At 46.5% G+C, this 20,289-nt stretch overlaps 1 protein-coding gene across 3 annotated transcripts in view; it reads left to right on the top strand.

The window, feature by feature from the left end:
• The window catches only part of RFFL (ring finger and FYVE like domain containing E3 ubiquitin protein ligase), a 34,824-nt gene extending 15,702 nt beyond the window's left edge, over positions 1–19,122 (top strand). For all 3 annotated transcript variants that reach the window (XM_083479387.1, XM_083479388.1, XM_083479389.1), the window contains 6 exons: positions 4,070–4,270; positions 8,168–8,557; positions 11,242–11,325; positions 12,980–13,187; positions 14,383–14,406; positions 15,632–19,122. In XM_083479387.1, the coding sequence (XP_083335513.1) occupies positions 4,085–4,270; positions 8,168–8,557; positions 11,242–11,325; positions 12,980–13,187; positions 14,383–14,406; positions 15,632–15,822 (1,083 nt within the window). In that variant the 5' untranslated portion in view covers positions 4,070–4,084 and the 3' untranslated portion in view covers positions 15,823–19,122. The remainder of the gene's footprint in view (positions 1–4,069; positions 4,271–8,167; positions 8,558–11,241; positions 11,326–12,979; positions 13,188–14,382; positions 14,407–15,631) is intronic.
• The last annotated feature ends 1,167 nt before the right edge of the window (positions 19,123–20,289 follow it).

The raw sequence follows: 20,289 nt of genomic DNA, 5'->3' as shown, positions 1-20,289 counted from the left end.
GAACATGGTCTAAGTAGTGAGTCTGTAAGTGACTGTGGAGGCCAATTCTGGATCTACACATCCTTTCACAGTGGGAACATAGGTTTCCGGGCAGAAGTTGATCACTGTGAGGGGTTACCAAACATGCTTTCGTCTTCATTTCTCCCTTTCGTCCTGAGTTGAGCATCTTCAAAGTCCATGACATTGTGCTGCACCAACAAGCACAAAACAACCCCTCTGCAGCACCACAAATCCAACTCAATGGTGTAACGTTGGAAAGTGTCAGTCATCCAGTGGTGATGCATAAGCGCTTAGAATAGTAGCCTGTTGGTTTTTGGTGAGTTTTATGTGAAGGGTTGAAAGTCGCTCATTAATGTTGGTAGGGACTTCTAACAAGAGCTTCGCAAGATCGTTTTTGATAGTGAAGCCTACTCCCATGTATTCAATGTTCTTGTTAAAAAAACAACAACTTTTCCAGTAGAACGTGTAGCCTCCTTTTTCTTCCTTCAGTTGTTCCTCTCCTGTTCTTTGAGTTTCTTGAAGCGCTGCAGTGTCAATCTTAAAACGTCACAGCTCTCTTGCAATGATGGCAGTTGTGTGTTTGGGACGCTCATTATCAGTGTTATCCAACAAAGTCCATATGTTCCACGTCCCAAAGTTCAATTGTATTTTACGACTGCTGGATAGTGACCCCAGTGGGTGCGGTAATTCAGTTAGGGCAGCCATAGGCCAACTCTGCCCTCCAGCTGTTTTGGGACAGTTCCCATCATCCCTGACCGCTGGTCCTGTTAGCTAGGGGTGATGGGAGTTGTAGTCCCAAAACATCTGGAGGGCTGAGTTTGCCTATGCCTGAATTAGGGGAAAAGGGAGGCAGAGTATGTTTAGGGCACCTTTTCTAGCTCCTCCCCCTTTCCAGGGGTTCATGACTAGGGGCTTCCATATTTCACGTTCCTGCCCCTGTTACTATTTGCTGATCGCCATGGGACTTTTGGGTTTGGGAAGAGATTTTGGAAGAGGCCTGTGTGTGAATTTGTTTTATGCGTGTAGATCAGTGCATACTGACCAATGCAGAATCTTTGCAGTAAGGCTCTTATTTTGATGGCATGGGTATCACAATGACTGGTAGATTCTTATCTGCTGCAGCCTTCACCCGCCTTCACAGCCATTGTAACATGCCACTTGTTATCTTCTTCCTGTTCTGCCGTTGAGGACTTTTTGGATCATTCATGGTTAGCTCCTCCCCTTTGACCTTACCGCCTTGGATCATCTGCTGGGAGTACGAGACTCCCGATGGCTTCGGTCACAAGGGTCATGGCCACAAGGGTCATAGGAACGTGCAAGCCTACTCACCCTGACAAGGTGATGATCCAGCGAGTGAGACAAAACACACACACACACAGAGAGAGAGGTTGCTAGGTTTTAATTTTAATGTTAATGTTTGTATGCCACCTTTGAGGCACAGAAGACACCCCAAGGCAGCTCATAAGCAATGCAAATACAACACAGTGTAATCAGAGTAAATCTTAAAAAACATCCCTTTTCCTGCCGAAAAAGCAACAGATTATTCCCCAGAGAAATTCTCTCCCTCATTCTGGGTGTCTTTTTTCTTTTTCATCTCTCCGGTGGCAATTTAAGAATTTTGGGACAGCCCTTTAATTATATGTATTGTCATTAAACGCTTTGTTTACACCAGCTTCTGCACAGCCTAGGTGCCCTCCAGATATTTTGGGGATACAGTTCCCATTGTCCCCAGTCAGCATCACTCAGTGATGCTGAATCTGCTGGGATCATGGCTGTGATGGATGGAGGTGACCGGAGATGTACCCCCCAAACATCTGGAAGGCGCATAGGTTGGCATAGTTTGGCAAAGGCCTTTATAGCAGCTTAGAATAATAGAATTGTAGAGTTGGAAGGGACCCTAAGGGGCATTCTGTCTAACTCCCTGCAATGCAGGAGTCGTGGTTAAAGAATCCCTGACAGATGGCCACCCAAACTCTGTTCAAAAAACTCCAGTGTATGAGAGCCTACCACCTTCCAAGGGAGTCAGTTCCACTGTCAAACAGCTATAACCATCAGAAAGTTCTTCCTAATGTTTAGTCAGAATCTCCTTCCTTGTCATTTGAAGCTATGAGTTTGGTTCCTAACCTCTGGAGCAGCAGAAAACAAGCTTGCTCTTCACCCTGGAACATCCTAGTGTTGATTGTGAGCACCCCTGACACTGACCAGTTTTGCAGTTCTGAACATCTGCCCACCAATTGTGTGAGTAGTATAGCTGCTGACGCTTCCCACTTCTTTGAGTCCTCCTAGTGGGATTTACTGAGCTCTGTTAACTTTGGCTCAGCCATCAGTTCGGAAGTAACCGGCGCCTGCCAGACCTGTCATCGTGTCTTTCCAGCTTATCCGTGATTAGCAAACGGTTTTGGGCAGCTTCCCAAGCGCTTGATGATGCTTCCTATTGGAATTGTTGCTGAAGGAATGGCAGTGTCTGAGGGCGGCGGGCAGGCTTCTCTGTGGCTGGCGGGAGTTTCCTTGCTTTTCCTGAGCCCGAATGAAAGAGGGACTTTGCCAAATCAGTCCCCGAACGACCAGTTGGAGCACTTTTTCTTCTTCTGATTTTGTTAGCTTTACTAGCAATCCAAAAGTGCAGTGTCAGGGAATTACGTCATACCATATACAAAGCAAGCAAGCAATAAATCATAAGAGCAATAAATGGGGACACACAAATACGAATTGAGGCATCCATATTAACTGAGCTGTGTGGCTGGTGAATGTGGAACATCTAAGTCATAGGAAATAAAATCCCACCAGATGACATAATAGCATCCTCCATTCCTTTTCTGCAGTGGCTCCCCGTCTGTGGAATGCTCTCCCCAGGGAGGTTCGCCTGGCGCCTTCATTATACACCTTTAAGCGCCAGGCAATAACGTTCTTCTTTAACCAGGCTTTTGGTTGATTTGATTGATATCCTATGCCCTTTTAAAATGTGTTGGGGGGCGGCGGCGGCTCTTTGGTTGTTGTTGTTTTTATTTTGACTATGTATTTTCTGGTTTTATATAGGGTGGTATTATTATTATTATTATTATTATTATTATTATTATTATTATTATTATTATTATTATATCCCCTTGGAACATGCAGTGCAGTGTGACTTTTTTTATGCAACAGCCAAAGTCCCATGAGTTCTTAAACTGCAAAGGCAAATGTAGATTTTTCAAGGGTTATTTAAATCCAACTGCAGCTAACATCCACGTCAAAAGCTCTTTAGTATATTCAGCTATGACATTGGAGTACGGTGGTATCTTGGGTTACAAACACCTTGGGTTACAGACTCCGCTAACTCAGAAGTAGTACCTCGGGTTAAGAACTATACCTCAGGATGAGAACAGAAATTGCGTGGTGGCGGCAGCGGCAGCAGTGGGAGACCCCATTAGCTAAAGTGGTACCTCAGGTTAAGAACGGACCTCTGGAATGAATTAAGCTTGTCACCAGAGGTACCACTGTACTTAAGAAGATAAGAAGAATCAGGCCAATGGTCTATCTAGGCCAGCATCTTGTTCACACAGCAGCCAACCAGATTCCCAGGGGAAACCCACAAGCAGAACCTAAGTGCAAGAGCACTGTCCAGCTGTTGCTTCCATAGAAGGAACACTTTCAAAAGTGTTCTGCTGTTGCAGAACAGATGTCAGCTGGGAGATGCTGCTGTTTCTCTTTGGATAAATCCTGACAAAAAACAAATCAAGATTCCTCGCATGTAGAAAATTAGCATGTTGGAGGCAAGGGGTTTTCCCGGCATGCTCTGCACATGTGTTTCCATCTGTCTGTGCAATGAAGTAACATTCTGTCTCGTAAGCCTTCCTCCGCCTTTGCAATCTGAACTGGTCCCATCCAGAAATGGGCTCACCTCTCCTGCTTTTGTGAGAGCAAGGGCATTCTTATCTCCCTGCAAAGCAAAAAAGGATTGGCTGCCCTCTGAAATGTGCATTGTGGTGCCTTCCTTCCTACTCCCCAGGCTTTTTTTGTTTGAAGAAACCGTCTTTCTTAACTCAGTTGACTGATCTTGGCTTTCGTTTCCCACCCACCCCCTCTCCAGTTCTAACCATTTATCATGTGGGCGACATGCTGCAACTGGTTTTGCCTGAACGGGCAGCCCGAGGACATCCAACACCGCCCGCAGCAGGGGACCCGCGCGCAAGCCTACGCCAACGCCGGCTACAGCTCCTTCCCTTCGCCCACCGGCCCTGAGCAGGGCTGCAAAGGCTGTGGGGCCCGTTTCAGCAACGCCTCCCTTAAGGTGAGTGGGGTGTCATGCTCCACATTGGGAGCCCATGGTGGGAACCTGCTCTAGTTCTCTTACTGTGTTTCATGGGAATTGTGTCGGGGTTTTGCATATTAAGCAGTATATAAATATTATTTGTGATGAGGACGAGCGACCACGTCGGCTCACAATGCTGCGCTTAGAGGGCAGAGTAGGCTTAGGTGCGCAGTGAGCTGGAACACAACCCCCTTGCATATGGGGAGTTGCCTGTATATATAATTTCTTGAGATTGATTGCATTTTTTGTAATTCTAAGTTTTTTTAAAAAATGTTTTGTATTGCATATTTTACATGGTTGTAACCCAATCTGGGACCTTGGGATGAAGGGAAAGTAATTATTTTTATTAATAATAATAATATTGATGAGAAGTTGAATGGACACTTAGAGTGAGAGAGCGCACACATCTACTTCCAACAGAGCTTAACTTGTGAATCTTGGGTTATTAGGTTGTCGTTTTTATTTTTATATGTATTTTATGGTTTTGTATTCTGATTTTATCCTGTGAACTGCCCTAACCCCTGCAGGTATAGGGCTGTATATAAATTCAAATAACAACAACAGCAACAGCTTACTGTGACAAGCTGAGGTGGTGACTCCTGCCTGCTGAGACGGCTTTTTAAAAGGTTGTGTGCAGGAGGGATTGGACAAATTCAGGAAAGAGGTTTAGCCCCACTAGGAAAGTGGAGCCTCCACGTTTAAGGGCACTGTACCTCTGAATACTGGAGAGCAGCAGCAGGGGCCTGCCAGTGGACTTCAGTGAAAGTCACCAGCTGGCTAGTCTAGAAAACTAGGGTTCTAGAAGGATCCCAACAGGTGGCTCTCATAGGCATAATTTTCTTCGAAGTCACTGTGGGGCTGATTCAGGGTCAGCCCAGGGCTGGCTATAGCCATTTGCATACCAGGTTAGGGGAGGCTGTTTTAAAACAGCCGGTTCAAGAGCCCCCTTATTCTCTCCTGTCCCCCAACTTGTTCCAAACTTGCACATTTTGTTCCAAACGTGCACATTTGTGTCGCACAGAAATGCCTGCGGTGGAAGCGTATGTTTCTCTGCACAGTCTGGTTTTTCCTTGTATTTCAGGCTTAAGTTCTGGCACGCTTGAGTCACCCTGGGGGCGGGTACGGAGGAGGAAAGGCATTTTCTCACTCGGAGAAGTCCATTTAAATGAGGAGGGGTTTTCTTCTCCTGGGAAGTCTTCCGTTTGGGTGGCAGGAGGCCAGCCTTTCAGAGTCTCGGAAAGCATCTGACCTCCTGCACGTTCTTGGATGGAAAAATGGCAAGGGAAAGGGAGGCGGATGTGGAGCCTTTGTATGGAATGTGTGTGCACTTATGTGCTTGTGTACACACGCACAACTCCTTTACACAGAGAGCTTCTCAACCATCCTGAGTTGGTTTCCAACAGCTCACCAGGGTTAACCCTTGGTTTGCCTAACTGCCGCCATAGCAATGCCCCCCTTGCTCCCCAAAGACCTTGCCATGCTTTTGTGATATTTTTCTTGGGCCACAATAAATAATATTGCCCGACCTTTGACTCTGGACTTATTTCCCTGAAAGTTAATTGCTTGAACTTTTATAAACACACTGGCCACACCTTCCAATATAGGACCTCTTTTCTTATATCTTACTGTTTCTTCTTTTTAATGGCATTTAGTTTAATTTAAATCCTCTGCTTAGTCCTAGGAGAGAAGAGCAGAATACCCAGTTGCCCCCACTCCCGCCCCAGTTTTTACTTTCTGAATAACCCTGCGAGGTAGATCCGTCTGAGTCTGTGATGTCATAGGAAAATATACATGGTTCCACCCTCCTCATTTCATCCCAGCAACCCTGTGAGGTATACCAGGCTGAGAGGCGGTGACTGTCCTGGTCCTCTCATGAGCTACGGGCCCTCCCCTACATGTAAACTCTTCCTGGGTTGGGGTACTAGACGCAGAGCTGACTTGGGACAGACAGGGCTTCTGGGATGTGGGAAATCTTGAGGAGGTCGATCAAGTGAATTTCACCGCTGGGCTGGGATTTGAACCCAAGGCCAAAACGCCAGCCACCACAAATGCTACCCCAGCACACCACAAGGGTCTGCTGGCTTTCTCCTAAGGAATGAGAGCCTGCTTGGAAGCTCTCTGGAACTGCTGTGGTGGCTGAGTGTCCCAAGATCCTCACCATTCCAGTTTTGCTTCTACTGAACACTTTTTAAGTCAGCCAGGTTGGTTTGTTTACAGCCAAAGGTCACCGCAGAACAAGACTCCATTCAGACTCAGGGCAAGGGAGCAGCATTCTGCATCATGCATGTAAGCATTCATTTTGCTGCTGTCAGTAAATGGAGGGAGCATCATATGATCATGGAGAGCAGGATGCTCACTGAGCATCTCAGCAGTTTATACTGAATTACTTGCATGACACGAGGGGCATCTGTAATTTCTCTCCACACCCTCTCCACTGTAAAAATGTGATTAAAAAAAACACAACGGCTAAAAATTTTGGGCAGTGCCTTATACTGAATCAGACATACCATCACATATGTGTAAGGTGAGCATTTAAGTACAGACTCCTGGATCAGGCCAGTGGCCCATATAGTCTAGCATGCTGCTCTTGCAGGGGCCAACCAGAAGCCTGTGGGAAACCCTCAAGCAGGACCCCAGCACAAGAGCAGCCCTCTCCCCTCCTTTGCTTTCCAGCAACTGCTGCTTCCAGCTGTGGAGGCTGAGCAATAGCCGTCGTGGCTAGTAGTTACTGATAGCCCTCTCCTCCATGAATGTGTCTAATCCTCTTTTAAAACCACTCAAGTTGGTGGCCATCACTGCCTCCTGTGGGAGGGAGTTCCATAGTTGTGTGAAGAAGGAATTTCTGTTACGAGTCCCGAATCTTCTAGTATTCAGCCTTGTGGGATGTCCAACAGTTCTAGTGTTATGAGAGAGGGAGGAAAACTTTTCTCTACCCACTTTCTCCGTACCATGCATAATTTTATAAACTTGACTATCATGTCACACTCTCTTTTTCTCTAAACTAAAAAGTCCCAAACGTTTCAGTCATTCCTCATAGGAGAGTTGCTCCAACTCCTTGATCATTTTGGTACTTGATCATTGGCAAAGGGTTTTCTCTATCCGTTGTATTGATCCTAAGCAGAAGCAGGCATTAAGTACCGTTACAACAATGGCTTATGTTGAGATTTTTATGCTGTGAGTGAAGATTCTTTCCTTGAATTCCGAATCCTAAGCAGTCTTGAATCTGGGATAGCAAAACACCATTCTTTTCCCTACCTTGGCTGGGCTACCAACTCATTTTTATTTAAATCCATCAGCAACTTCTAATTTTCTTGGTTAACAAGCCATCAATTTCCTTATGTGTATAAAACTATCGTAAAATATACACAGGTACAACAAAGACATGAAATTCCTTGAAAACCAAACCAGTACAAAACAATCATATGAACAGTTGGCTCAGCTTGATTTAACAGTGACTTGTTATCCAGAATCCTGCAGTGCCCAGAAGCTCTTGTTTCCTTTTTTGAGGGCCAGCCCAAAATACAGAGGTCTGTCTTATCTCAGAGGCTGCCAAGTATTTTTAAGCCACTGGCCCACCCCAGTTCAACAAACACATCTCCAATGCCCCCTTACCCTATAAAAAGCATTATTCTGTTGTTTCCACAATTCTCTAAGATAAGAGCATGATAACATTCAAAACAGTTTATTAAAAATGCAATTAAAACTGTTTAGTTTAATTAATTCAACAGAACTGATGAACTTGGTCCAGTGATACCCGTCCAATAGTCATTTAACCCCCCCCCCGGGGGCACCACTGACCACCTTGGGAAGTATTGGCCTGTGTCTTCCTCCCTGGCTGCCTCCGCCTGACATTCCTCTCTTCCCTTTTCCGGACAGCACACTTGCCTGGACTGCAAAAAGACCTTCTGCCTGGCCTGCTCACACCAGCCGGAGAGCGGCCCCTGTCTCTGCCACCTCTGCGAGCGGTTCCGGGCCACAGCCTTCCAGCGGGAGGAGCTGATCAAAATGAAGGTGAAAGACCTGCGGGACTACCTGGAGCTGCGGGAGATCTCCACCGAAATGTGCCGCGAGAAGGACGAGCTGGTCTGTCTGATCATCGGCCAACAACCCACTGTGGGTCCCCAGGGAGACAGGACTGCCCGGGTTCCTCCGGTGACAATCGTCTCCCCTGTCCAGGAGCAAGAGGCCCCTGCACCTACCTCACCGGACTGCCCTCCTGAGTGGGCTGCGACGGACCCTGCCTTGCAGACTGAGGAGCAGCCACAGGTACTGCCCGGCCAAGTGTTAATCTCCTGTCGAAACACCTGTGTGGTCATTTGCCCTCACTCTTGGGCGGCTTCGTAAGGTTCTTGGCTTGCTTTTCAAGGGTTCATAGCTTCATATGTAGACTTTATCAGTCTTGGCATTTCTATATTGCCCAACCTACCATGTCTTATGTGTGCCCCAGTGCTAAGGTGGGCAGGGCTGGATTTTGGTCTTTCCAATTTCAGTGGTGCCCTGTGTGAGGCCAAGATTTGGCACCTCTTGCCTTCTGTTCTGCCCAATTCACAACTATGTCATAGTTGCAACACCCTGCAGTGACCCCAAGGCTCGGTGCCCAGTGTGGTGGAAGCATTTGCGCTACTCTAAATCCGCCTCTGAGGTTGGTGTAAAACCAGCCTGAAAGCATTACAAAGCATCGTCAGCGCTATAAAAATGCGAAAACTCCAGAAAAGACCTGAAAGAATATAAGAACATAGGAAGCTGCCTTTTTGTTCCGTCTAGCTTAGAAGTGGCTACAAATGTCTGGAAGTGGCTCTTTGGGGCTTCAGACAGACCTTGCTCTACCTGCAGATGCCTGAATTTGAACCCAGCACCTCCTGCATGCAAAGCAGATGCTCTTGCACTGCACTGTGGCCCTTTCCAAGATATAGGTCCTGAGAAAATCCTGATGTAGGTGCTAAGTGAGCCTTTCTGATGAGAGCATTGTGTAACTTGGGGGGTGCCGCTACCAACAAAGCCCCTTCCCTGGTTTTGAGTTGAATGCTGTGGGTGCCTTCCCTTCTGCCTCTTCTCCCTCCCACATGCATTAATAAAGAGATAGGTTGTTCACCCACCCACCTTTACTTTTTGAAGTGTTCCAGATAAAAATGAACTCCGGTAGAAGTAACCTGAGCCTTGGAAAACCCATAGAGCTGGAAGAGGAAGTGGGAAAGAGTGGCACTCTTCCCCGCTTCCTCTTACAGCTCTGTGTCTTTTTCAAGGGAGGAAAAGGAAATGGCCCTCATCACCGAGGGGTCATTGAGCATGGGCAGGCAGGGGAGGGCTCTTAAGAGCACCACTAAGCCCTTGGGTGACCACTGATCTTTACCAACCTCATGCAGCTCTCTGGCAGCCTCTCACCCTTCTGCTGCATGCTGCCATGGCTCAACCCTTTAGCCCACAGGCTAGCCGGAGGAGACCATAGAGCCCTTTTGGACCACCCACCCCTCCACAAGACATGGGTTGGGGAGCACCCAGTCGCCCTGCAGAGATTGGAGTGCCCTTGGCCCTGCAGTGCTGTGTCACAAAGAGCCAGGCTGCCTTGCATTCTCCATGATGTCAGCCCCGCGTCACAATGGAAGGCAGCAGGGCAGAGCCAGGCCTTCCCGGCATGGGCTCCTGGTGCTCTCTGCAGCTCAATCATGACTGACCCGGGCCTTGGGGACACCACCCTAGGGTTTCCCTACTCAAGCCTAGGCGGTCTTAACGGGGCTTAGTCAACATTAAGGTAAAGGGGCCCAGCAGACGTCGTTTCCCAGCTGGGAGCAATTTCATCATCCAGCTTGGGTGTGTTCGGGATCGCCCAAGTTTCCTCTTGGTTCCCCCCACCCCATTATTTTTGTTTTTCTTTATTTGCAATATATATATATTGTAAAGAGTGATTCATGCGCAGGTGATTTTTTTGTTCTTACATATCAGCACCGCACAGAAGCACCACATGCCTATTTAATTGCATTTCAAGTCACAGAATCATAGAGTGCAATGCAGGAATATGCAGCTGTCAAACCTACAACCTTGGTGTTGTCAGCACCATGCTCTGGTCGACTGAGCTACCCAGTGACTGAAATCTACTGATTTCAATTTTTATACAATGGTATCATTCCATTCTCAGAAACCTATAACCATGTTCCATTGATGCTGCATATGGAATAAAATTATGCCAGGCTGATGGAAAAGTGGTGATTTTCTTGCCTGTTTGACTCACTTGGACAGGAGTTGTCAGTTTGGCCATTAAGTCCTAGAGTTGTGAGAGCCAGATTACAAACAGGTCTGCATTTAGCTTCTTCCTCTTGTGATTCCTTGTGCATCCTTCTAGAGTTCAAAAGGACGAAGGAGAGTTTTTGTTTATTATTAATTGATTGCTTATATATTTAAACTTACTATTACCCAAAGTCTCTAAGTGACTGATGTTAAAGGAAAAGTAGATGCACATATGCAATAACAGGGAAAAGAGGGGAGGGAATCATATAACACATTATCATTTCATATAATAATATACAACTTATGGAAAAACAACATAGCATCTCTTTAAACAATAGCAAGTGCATTGATAGTAGTAGTAGTAGTAGTAGTAGTAGTAGTAGTAGTAGTATTAATACCACCACTACCACCACCACTAGTACTTCTACTACTACTACTACTAATAATAACCACCATATGCAAATAATAAACCAAGCAATGCTCCCACCAAAACCGTAACCTCCTCCCTAGTCCAGAAACTCTTCACATTGAACCAAGAATTTTTCTTCCTCTTTGTCCCTCCCTCTGCACTCCATCCCACCTTGCGTCAGGCCAGCAGCTGTAAATCAGCTTTGGGTGGGTTCAGGGTCCTCCAGAGATGGCCCAGCATCTTTTCTAGACTCTTCTGTCTCTCCACGGTGGGTTTTCTAGGAGGTTCAGTCTTTCAGCAGCATCTGTTTTCCTCCTAGGCAAATGGGCATGTCTTACCGAGCCAGGGCGACATGGCGGAAGTCGAGAATGCAGTGGAAGCACTGACCGAGGAGGAGACACAGGTAGGCGAGGGCTGATGATGCAGCCAGAACAAGGAGGCCGTGTGGGGGTGGGCCAGGGGTTGCAATGAGTGCTCTGGATACCGAAAAAGATTATGGGGATCCTTGGTGGTGCAGCGGTTGGATTTCAAGGTAGGTTCAAGCCCCACTTTTACCCGTAAAATCATTTACGTGTGTCCCTATGGAATCTTCGTCCACTTACCTCTTCTGCAGCCCCACAGCTTGAATTTCACAGTGTGATGTCCCCTCGCTGGTGGACTGGTCTCCATCCTCTGCTACCCACCAGCTGATTGTATGGAGCTTGAAACCCGTTTCACGTTCCTCTGGTTCCGAAATGCCAAGGGGTGCGTGCCACACACATTCAAGGAAGGCAAAAAAACCAGTGCGGTTTTGAAATTGGTGGCTAAAATCTGTGCGGTTCTGAAAGGTTCAGTCTGCCCTCTAGGTTCTAAAAAGCATCCAGTTGTATCCAAACATAGACGAAAACCTGCTCCTCAGTCTCAGGAACCATCATGCAAAATTGGATGCTGATAGCATAAAAGGTGTCTGAATGCCCAGCAAACAGGCAAACGACTTTCCAAAACACACAGTAGATCTGTTTGTATGAGAGATGTGTATATCTCTGTCTGTGTGGTATATTATTTATGCCCTACGTCTTCGCCAGTATTGGTTCCAAAAGTGAGCCACAGCCAATCACATGATAGAATATTAGGGGATTTTGTGTTATGTGTAAGATGTCAGGATAGGAATTTGTTCAGTCCACATTTTTAAACAAACTGACCTAGTTTGCAACTCCCAAGCAAATAGACAGATCAGAAATATGATAGCCCTTTTGGTTTTGCACTTCTCCGAATTTTGTAATTCCAGTTCTTGGCTCAGAAAAACGTACTGCAAAGCATGCAAATGCATTAGGATAAAAGTATTATTTAGAAATGCATTGAATTTGAATATGGGTTTTTCCCCCCTTTTAAATAATAACAAATTAATGAAGAGATGGGATGGGATGGAGTTAAACTTAGAGGAAGTACACTGATCAGTCCTTCCTTAGTATCAAGGAGGAGAGATACTGAAGCTTGCTGTTGTAGCCCCTCTCTCTCCCTGCCCTCTGGTTTCCATCTCTTCTTGCCATAGCCCAGCCTACCCCAGCCTGGTGCCCTGTGCCTCCCACCATCCCTGAGCATTGACCATGCTAGCTGGGGCTGATGGGACTTACAGTCCAAAATATCTGGAAGGCAGTCGGTTTGAGAAGTCTTTCGGTTTCTACCACCCGTGTGTTTTTATTAAAGCTAAACACATTCGTGCCACTAACTTCACCCAGATGCACCCTGATAAATATTGCCCCCAGTTCATGGGTCCAGGTTAGAAAGGCGTTGCAGGCAAATAAATCTGGTTTCTAGCACCGGGTGCCCAGATATCATTACACCCTCATGTGCTTGGTGAAACATTTATGTGTGTGATTTCCACATAGCAGAGCAGTGACTGCACGTGAAGACCCATCATGTAAAGTCTGTGCCTTCATGCCTAAACTTCATGTGTTGGAGAGACAGCTGATTTTGGCTGGCTAGCAGATAGAGAGGACCCCCCCTTCTTTTTTTTTGCTGCAGCAGAGCCAGGCTGAAGCCTCGCAGCCTTACCCGCAAACCGCTTTGTATTTCAGTCCACCGACTCTGAGGATAACCTAGTTCCGGGGCGGAGGGCATCTCTCTCTGACCTGACAAGTGTGAGAGACATTGATGCCCTCTCCGTAAGGCAGCTGAAGGAGATCCTCGCTCGGAACTTTGTCAACTACAAGGGCTGTTGTGAGAAATGGGAGCTGATGGAGAGAGTGACCCGCCTGTACAAAGAGAAGGACCTTCAGCAGCTGGGTAAGGATTCATTGGGGGGGGGGAGGCAGAAAATACACACACACACACACACCGTATTTTTCAGTGTATAACACGCCCTCATGTATAAGAGGCCCCCTATTTTTGGGGACTCAAAAATAAGAAAACGGGGGAGATTGCCCCCGTGTATAAGACTACCCCCCCTTTTAACATTATTTTTAGTAAAAAAATCCTAGTCTTATACACGGAAAAGTACGATATATATCAAGGGTCCGCAAACCTTTTCATCGGGGCCGTCCACTGTCCCTCAGACCTTGTGGGGGCCCCGACTATATATATATAGTTTGGGGGGGGGAATGCCCCACAAATAACCCAGAGATGCATTTAAAATAACAGCACACATTCTACTCATGTAAAAACACGCTGATTCTCGGACTGTCTTCGGGCCGGATTTAGAAGGAGATTGGGCTGGATCCGGCCCCCCCCCGGCCTTAGTTTGCATACCCATGGTATATATATTTCATCTGCACATATCTTTGTATATCTGTGGGAATGAGAGGCTTTTTTAGTTTAGAGAAAAGTTGAGTAAGAGGCGGCATCCCACAAGTTTGTGAAATGCTGCGCAGCATGGAGAAAGTGGATAAAGGTTTTTCCTCCCTCTCCACGCACTTCACATCCCATGAAGTTGAATGTGGGGAGATTTAGGATAAGGGAAAGTCCCTCTTCATGCAGCACATGGTTAATCTATGGAACTCACACCCTTAGGAAGAGCCAAGTTGGATGGTTTTCAAAGATTAGACAAATTCGTGAAAGAGAAAGCTATCGATGGCCACCGGCCATGAGGGTTCTGCTCTGCCTCCACAGCTGGAGGCAGCAATGTTTCTGAATACCAGTTGCTGGAAACCAAAGGAAAGGAAGGGAAGGGGCTCTTACACTTGGGTCCCCTAACAAGCTTCTGGTTGGCCATGGTGAGAACAGGATTCTGGACTAGATGAGCCATTGGCCTGATGCAGCCACAGGGTCTCATGAAACTGGCATAAAAAGTGTAGTAGGAGCCTCTGGCCCACCACAGGATCTCCCATTCCCAGAGCTTTGTTCCTTTTTCTCCCAAGTAATTTTTCCAGTCCCCACTCCATCCTTCCCAGGAGGCAGTGCAAGGGTACAACACATCTTGTTCATTTATATTGAGCACTGTTGCAATAGGATTTCATCAAACTTCTCCTTTTTCTGTTTTCAGTTTCTGATACGGATGATCAAGCTGGTAAGCAGCCCTTGTTTCTCCTTTCAAAAGTTGCTCAATGGGAAGGATAGGCATTTATTTTGTGCAGGGGGGTGGGACTTTGTCTCTCTCATTTATGGACAGCAAGCAATCATATATGAATGTGTATACACCTTGATGATAGGTTAAGAATCTTAAAATGGCAAAGCCCAGAGTTGATGCTGGGAAGTTTTGGAAAGCGGCTCTTGCTCAGACGTGGGCCCCGTCTCCCCAGTGTGCTCCATGTGGGGCTTCCCTTGTTCCAGATCTGGAAGCTGTAGCATGATTGCTGACAGGAGTGAGACCCCAATCAGCAGAGAACACCTCTGCTCAGGAATCTCCACAAGTTGCTGATTTGCTGTCCGGCTAAGTTCAAGGTGTTACTATTAGTATATAAAGCCCTTAACAACTTGGGACCAGTTTACCTGGAAGATCACCTTGCCTCATATGTGCCCATTTGACTGATCCAAACTGTTACAGGTGCCACAGAACACTCATTCCACATTTGTAAGAACTTGATCTTTTAGTGTGGCAGAACCCACTCTGTGGAACTCCCTGCCTTATTGACACCAGGAAAGCACCTTCACTGTACTTCTTTTTTGATGCTTGCTAAAAACATTCTTGTTTAGGCAAGTCATTTATTTATTTACTTACTTACCAACCAACCAACCAACCAACCAACCAACCAACCAACCCTCCCTTCACCCTAAGCTCCCAGAGCGGGTTACAACAAACAAAAACCAACATTAATGTTAAAACACTAGCACAGCTGTACCTTGGAAGTTGAACGGAATTTGTTTCAGAAGTCCATTCGACTTCCAAAACGTTCGAAAACCAAATCGCGGCTTCTGATTGGCTGCAGGAAGCTCCTGTAGCCAATCAGAAGCCGCAGAAGCCTTGTCAAAGGTTCGGGTTCCAATAGAACATTCGCAAACAGGAACACTCACTTCCGGGTTCACGGCATTAGGGAGCCAAAACGTCCCGAGTTCCAGTGTGTTCGGAATCCTAGGTACGACTGTACAGCATATTAAAAGCAGTTTAAACAACTATATATCCAGACACGTAGAATGTTCGACGAGAGTCTTAATCTGTGTTTAGCTTATTGTTGATTTTAATTATTTTTCTGAACATTTTAAATAACTTTTTGATAGTTTTGCTTTTTTCCTGTTTGTAAACTGCTTTGAGGCTTTCTTTTTCTTACAATCAAGTCCCCCCTTTGCCGTTCCAGCTCCATCTGGCAATGCCACTCTCCCTGGCTCGGAGGACAACCTCTGCAAGATCTGCATGGACTCCATCATTGACTGCGTCCTCCTGGAGTGTGGCCACATGGTCACCTGCACCAAGTGTGGGAAGCGCATGAACGAGTGCCCCATCTGCCGGCAGTATGTGATCAGAGCTGTCCATGTCTTCAGGTCTTAAGGGCTTTGTCTGAAGCAGGGCGGAATATCGTCTTAGAAGACTCACCCCACTGTGATGGAGAGCTGATGGGTCCCAGCTATCCAGCCCCTTCTTCCCATCCATTCCTAAGGCGCCCCCTTACAGGCGACTGGTGAGGCAAGGGATGGAGGAACTGCAAAAAGACTCAAGAGCTGTGATAGGCTGGGCTCCTCCTCCCTACACACGTATGATACTGTACATTATACCGCAGTGCCTGGAGAGCTGGAAATCCTCAGCAGATCTCGAAAGTGATGCACCGTTCCTCCCCCTCTCTGTTTGCTTGCGACAGGGCATCAACAAAAGGCGTGGCTTTCCCCCAGCCGTTGAGGCTCTTCCCCTCTGGAGTGAATAAAACAAGGTGGTCTAAAGAGGAAGAGATAACTCGCTGCTCTCAGTTCTCTCCTCTTTTCTCTAAAGAGGCCATTTACAGGGACATCAGCGTTTTCATTTCTGGGACTTGTTCCTCTTTTCAAAGCGTTTTTACATTTTTTTGGTGAAACAAAACACAAGGACCTCTTCGGTTTGTTCGCTAGCCTTGCAGGTCAGGCTAAATGCTGCCTTGGATGCATAATCCAAGCAAATGCGTGGCTTCCTGGTGGCCATGGCGAGGAACGTCCCTCCCGTTCATGCACGGTGGGACTGGGAGCGGATTTGCAACTGTGAAGGAGACATTTCAGTCCAGTTTCTTGGCACATGAGTGTCTTTGGGGCTACTTCCTTGCTTTTCATAATTTTATGTTTACCGCCTCCTTCCTGTGAGCAAGCGCAGTGGTCTTTGCAGAGCCCTGGGTTTACTTGTAGAATTAGTTATGTCTTCTGTTCTGTGTAGGAAAGGAGGGCCCATACCCTTTGGAATGGACCTTGGCCAGAGCAGTTTCATTTTGGGGAGCGGTAAAACCAGTCACCTCATTCTGATGTGTCTCTGAACGCCCCCAAGGCCCTTGTGCGCTGATAAATCATGATATTAGTGTGAGTAGACAGTTTTGAGATTATTTTGTTGGGTCTCTGGCGACTCTGCTATGAAACTGGAATGGACAAATTTCTCATCAGCTTACTTCAGGAGGCTGAAGACTGCGTGCTAGTTGGCTTTTAATTTTTTTAAATGCTTGTTTTGCCTTATGGATGCCAAACCATGGCATCTCAGTTGCCTGTTTTGAGAAGGCAAGCCCATTAGCCATCTGCTGGAGTGCTGGCTCAATTTGGAAGAGAGGACTTTGCCAATGGCAGGGGAGATTCCTGCAGGTAAGGGCCCCTGCCCTTTTACCCTGAAATCAGCTCTCGAGTGCCGCTTCATACATCGCCCAGACGGCAGCCTCTGGTTTGTCAATTCCCCTGAACATGGACTTTTTTTTAAATACAAGCAGTTGCCTGGAGGAGACAGAACAATATCCCCGTCTTAAGGAGAGCCTATCTTCTTACTGTTAACGGTGGAGCCTCTCATCAGTAACTCTCAGACATGGGTTTGGAAATATCCAGGGAGCAGCAGCTCTGTTTACACACATTCTCTGCCTTTCTCTCCCCTGTGGTTCGAAAGCCTTAAACAACAATGGTACTTTTTCTTCTGCTTGTTCTTTCGCTCAGCAGTGTCTTAACTCTCAAGTGGACCCAGTGGCCTTTCTAGACCAAACTCCAGGTATTTTAAGTGCCTCGCAGAGATGAAGGGTTGCGGGGTGGGGGCTGAATAATACAAACTTGCCTTAAACTTCTTGAGACTTGCGCAGTTACAGAAAGGGGTTTGTGGGAAAAGTGTTGGGCGTAAAATGTGTATGTAGTGGTTGAGTGGGGCTGTAGACAGTGTATTGCTGCTGGTCTTTGCTTGCCTGCGGGTAGACATGTCCATTGTGGAAAAAGGCAGGCTACATCCTTCCTTGTGGCAGCAAGGCTCACTCTCTCTCCCCTCCCTGAATGCTTTAATCTTCATGGCAGCATAGCTTTCTGAGGCACCAGTCTTTCCAGAAAAAAAAAGTGCATGCACCATGTTTGATATGCACTATGATGCCCCATTCTTTCCAAAGATCTGGCTTCTGAACTGGACCGTTTGTACCTGAATTGTGGGCCTGCAAAGTGACGGGACCCTCATCCCTTGCTCCTGCGTAGCACCTGCTGCTGGACAGATGTGCTGTCTGCATATGCCTCTATAACTTTTGCTGCCAGCTTAGCCAGTACGGACAGCGAAAGGGGGGATAAGTTCTGCTTGGGAGCAATTAAACCAAAGAACAACTTTAATTGGCTGCTGCTTTATTTACTCAAGGACTGGAAGATTTTTATAACTCACACACCTGTGCCTAGGGGGAGAAGAGCTAATCTTGTTTACTTGCCTCAGCAATGGAGCTGTACCAAAACAGCACACCAACAGACTACAGATGTGGAGTAAAGCCTGAGCATTCCGTTATTTCAAATTTTCACAGCTAGCAGTGGAAACCCTATGTGAGCCATTTTCCCTTTGATCTTACAAATTTCTTTTCCCTTTGTAGGAAAAGCCTTTGCCAATTTTTCTGATCCTAACTTCACTCTCCAAGCTCTAGGTAGGCTGACAAGCTGTGGGGATGGTGTTTATATGGGGTTAATGTTGCAGGAAAGCCAGTATCCGAGAATGATACTACTTTGTATGCACAATTCTTCCTGCTCCCACCCTCAAACTTTGGTGAAGTTCTTATGTGGTTGCAGTTTTGAGGAATGATTTAAAAAAGATCAAGGGGATGAATTTTAATCATTCATAAGGAAGAGCTATCAGTAAAGGAATAAATTTGGAATAGATGGGGAGGCAGGAAAGAGGCAGCTCATTAAATGAGGAAAATACATTGGTCTACACACATGGGTAAATTAAGTGCATTATTAGATTTAACAGGGAACTATTTGTGTCTAGCAGTTAACTCTGGAAAGCAGAGCTAGATACAGGAAGAGTGTGTGGTTGGAGATGGGAATTTCCCCACCCATTCAACTTGCTTATGTTTGTCTCGGTAACAAAGTGCACAAGTTGGTCTTAACTGATCGCTCCTCCTTCCTTTGCTGCAAAGCTGGCTATGCTTCCTGGGCTGTGATCTGGTGAAAGTGATGCTGGTTTGTGACTTGGCAGGAAGCTGCTGCCCTAAAGCTGTGGAAAATAAAATTTGTCTGAAAAGTTTTTGGGGTTTTTTTTAATACAGCAAATGTACGCTTTGTTTGACCGTGAAAGTTAAGTCTCTTAATTGAGGCCTGTTGAACCACACACAGTTTCTTACAGATGGTGGAGCTGAATCCTGCCTTATAATTTTATAATAAAATGGAAATGCCTTATAAAAAAGTGACTTCTGTCATCTTTTCAACAGCAGATACACTCCTTTGCCTCCCTGCTCCAAGTAGGTTTTCAGTAGCAATGTGCTCTGACGCTCTTAGAAAACGTGCATCATTTGAGGCTGGTATTCAACCAGTGGAAATCCATTCTGTTACCCAAGTAAAGTGTGCATTGTCAGGCTTGCTCTCTAGAACTGGTGGCACCTGGAGTCAGCGCTACATTTCTAGAAAAAGAGGTACTAGAACTCACCACGAACACTTCCCTTATTCTCTTAGAATGGCAAGCCAGGGTGATGTAGTGGTTAAGAGCAGTGGACTCGTAATCTGGTGAACCGGGTTTGCGTCTCCGCTCCTCCACATGCAGCTGCTGGGTGACCTTGGGCTAGTCACACTTCTCTGAAGTCTCTCAGCCTCACTCACCTCACATAGTGTTTGTTGTGGGGGAGGAAGGGAAAGGAGAATGTTAGCCGCTTTGAGACTCCTTAGGGTAGTGATAAAATGGGATATCAAATCCAAACTCCTCCTCCTCCTCTTCTTCTTCAATGGCACTCAGCAGAGAGGTGCCAGAACTGAGTTCCTGTGAGTTGCCCCTGAAAAAAAGCCCACCATTCCTCCCTGACTGCATTCCCTTGTCACCAGCAATGCCTTGTCACCTCTCTTAATATTTGTATACTGCTGTATCATTAGAAACATATCAAAGGAGTTTACAGCAACAAAGTTAAAAACAGACATCAATTAACCATTGAGGAAGGCTGTATTCTTAATTGCCTTCATAGGCTTGGTGGAACAGAAAAGCTCTCGGCAGACGTTTAATAGTTGGCACAGAAGGTGCCTGCTGAATCTAGTGGCAGTGTGTTCCACAGGACTGGACTGATGACACTAAAGGCTTGATTCCTTGCTGTTGTCAAATGAGCCTCACCTACTTGGGGAATGACCAACAACACTCCTGCAGATGATCTCTGTGACTGAACTGGGATATAAGGGTTCAGGTAGTTCCTGAGATGCTCAGGACCTAAGTTGTTCAGGCCTTTGTAAATTAATACAGGGACCTTGAACCTGGCTCGGTAACAGATGGGTGGCCAGTGCAGCTGTTTTAACACGGGTGTCATGTGTTAAAGCTCCCATCAGCAGACTGGTCACTTCACAACACATGAACTACAGTGGTCAGACCCATGAG

This window comes from Podarcis liolepis (genome assembly GCF_965112155.1).
Source record: "Podarcis liolepis genome assembly, chromosome: 16".
NCBI lineage: Eukaryota > Metazoa > Chordata > Lepidosauria > Squamata > Lacertidae > Podarcis > Podarcis liolepis.
This window is presented reverse-complemented; position numbering and strand designations above follow the sequence as displayed.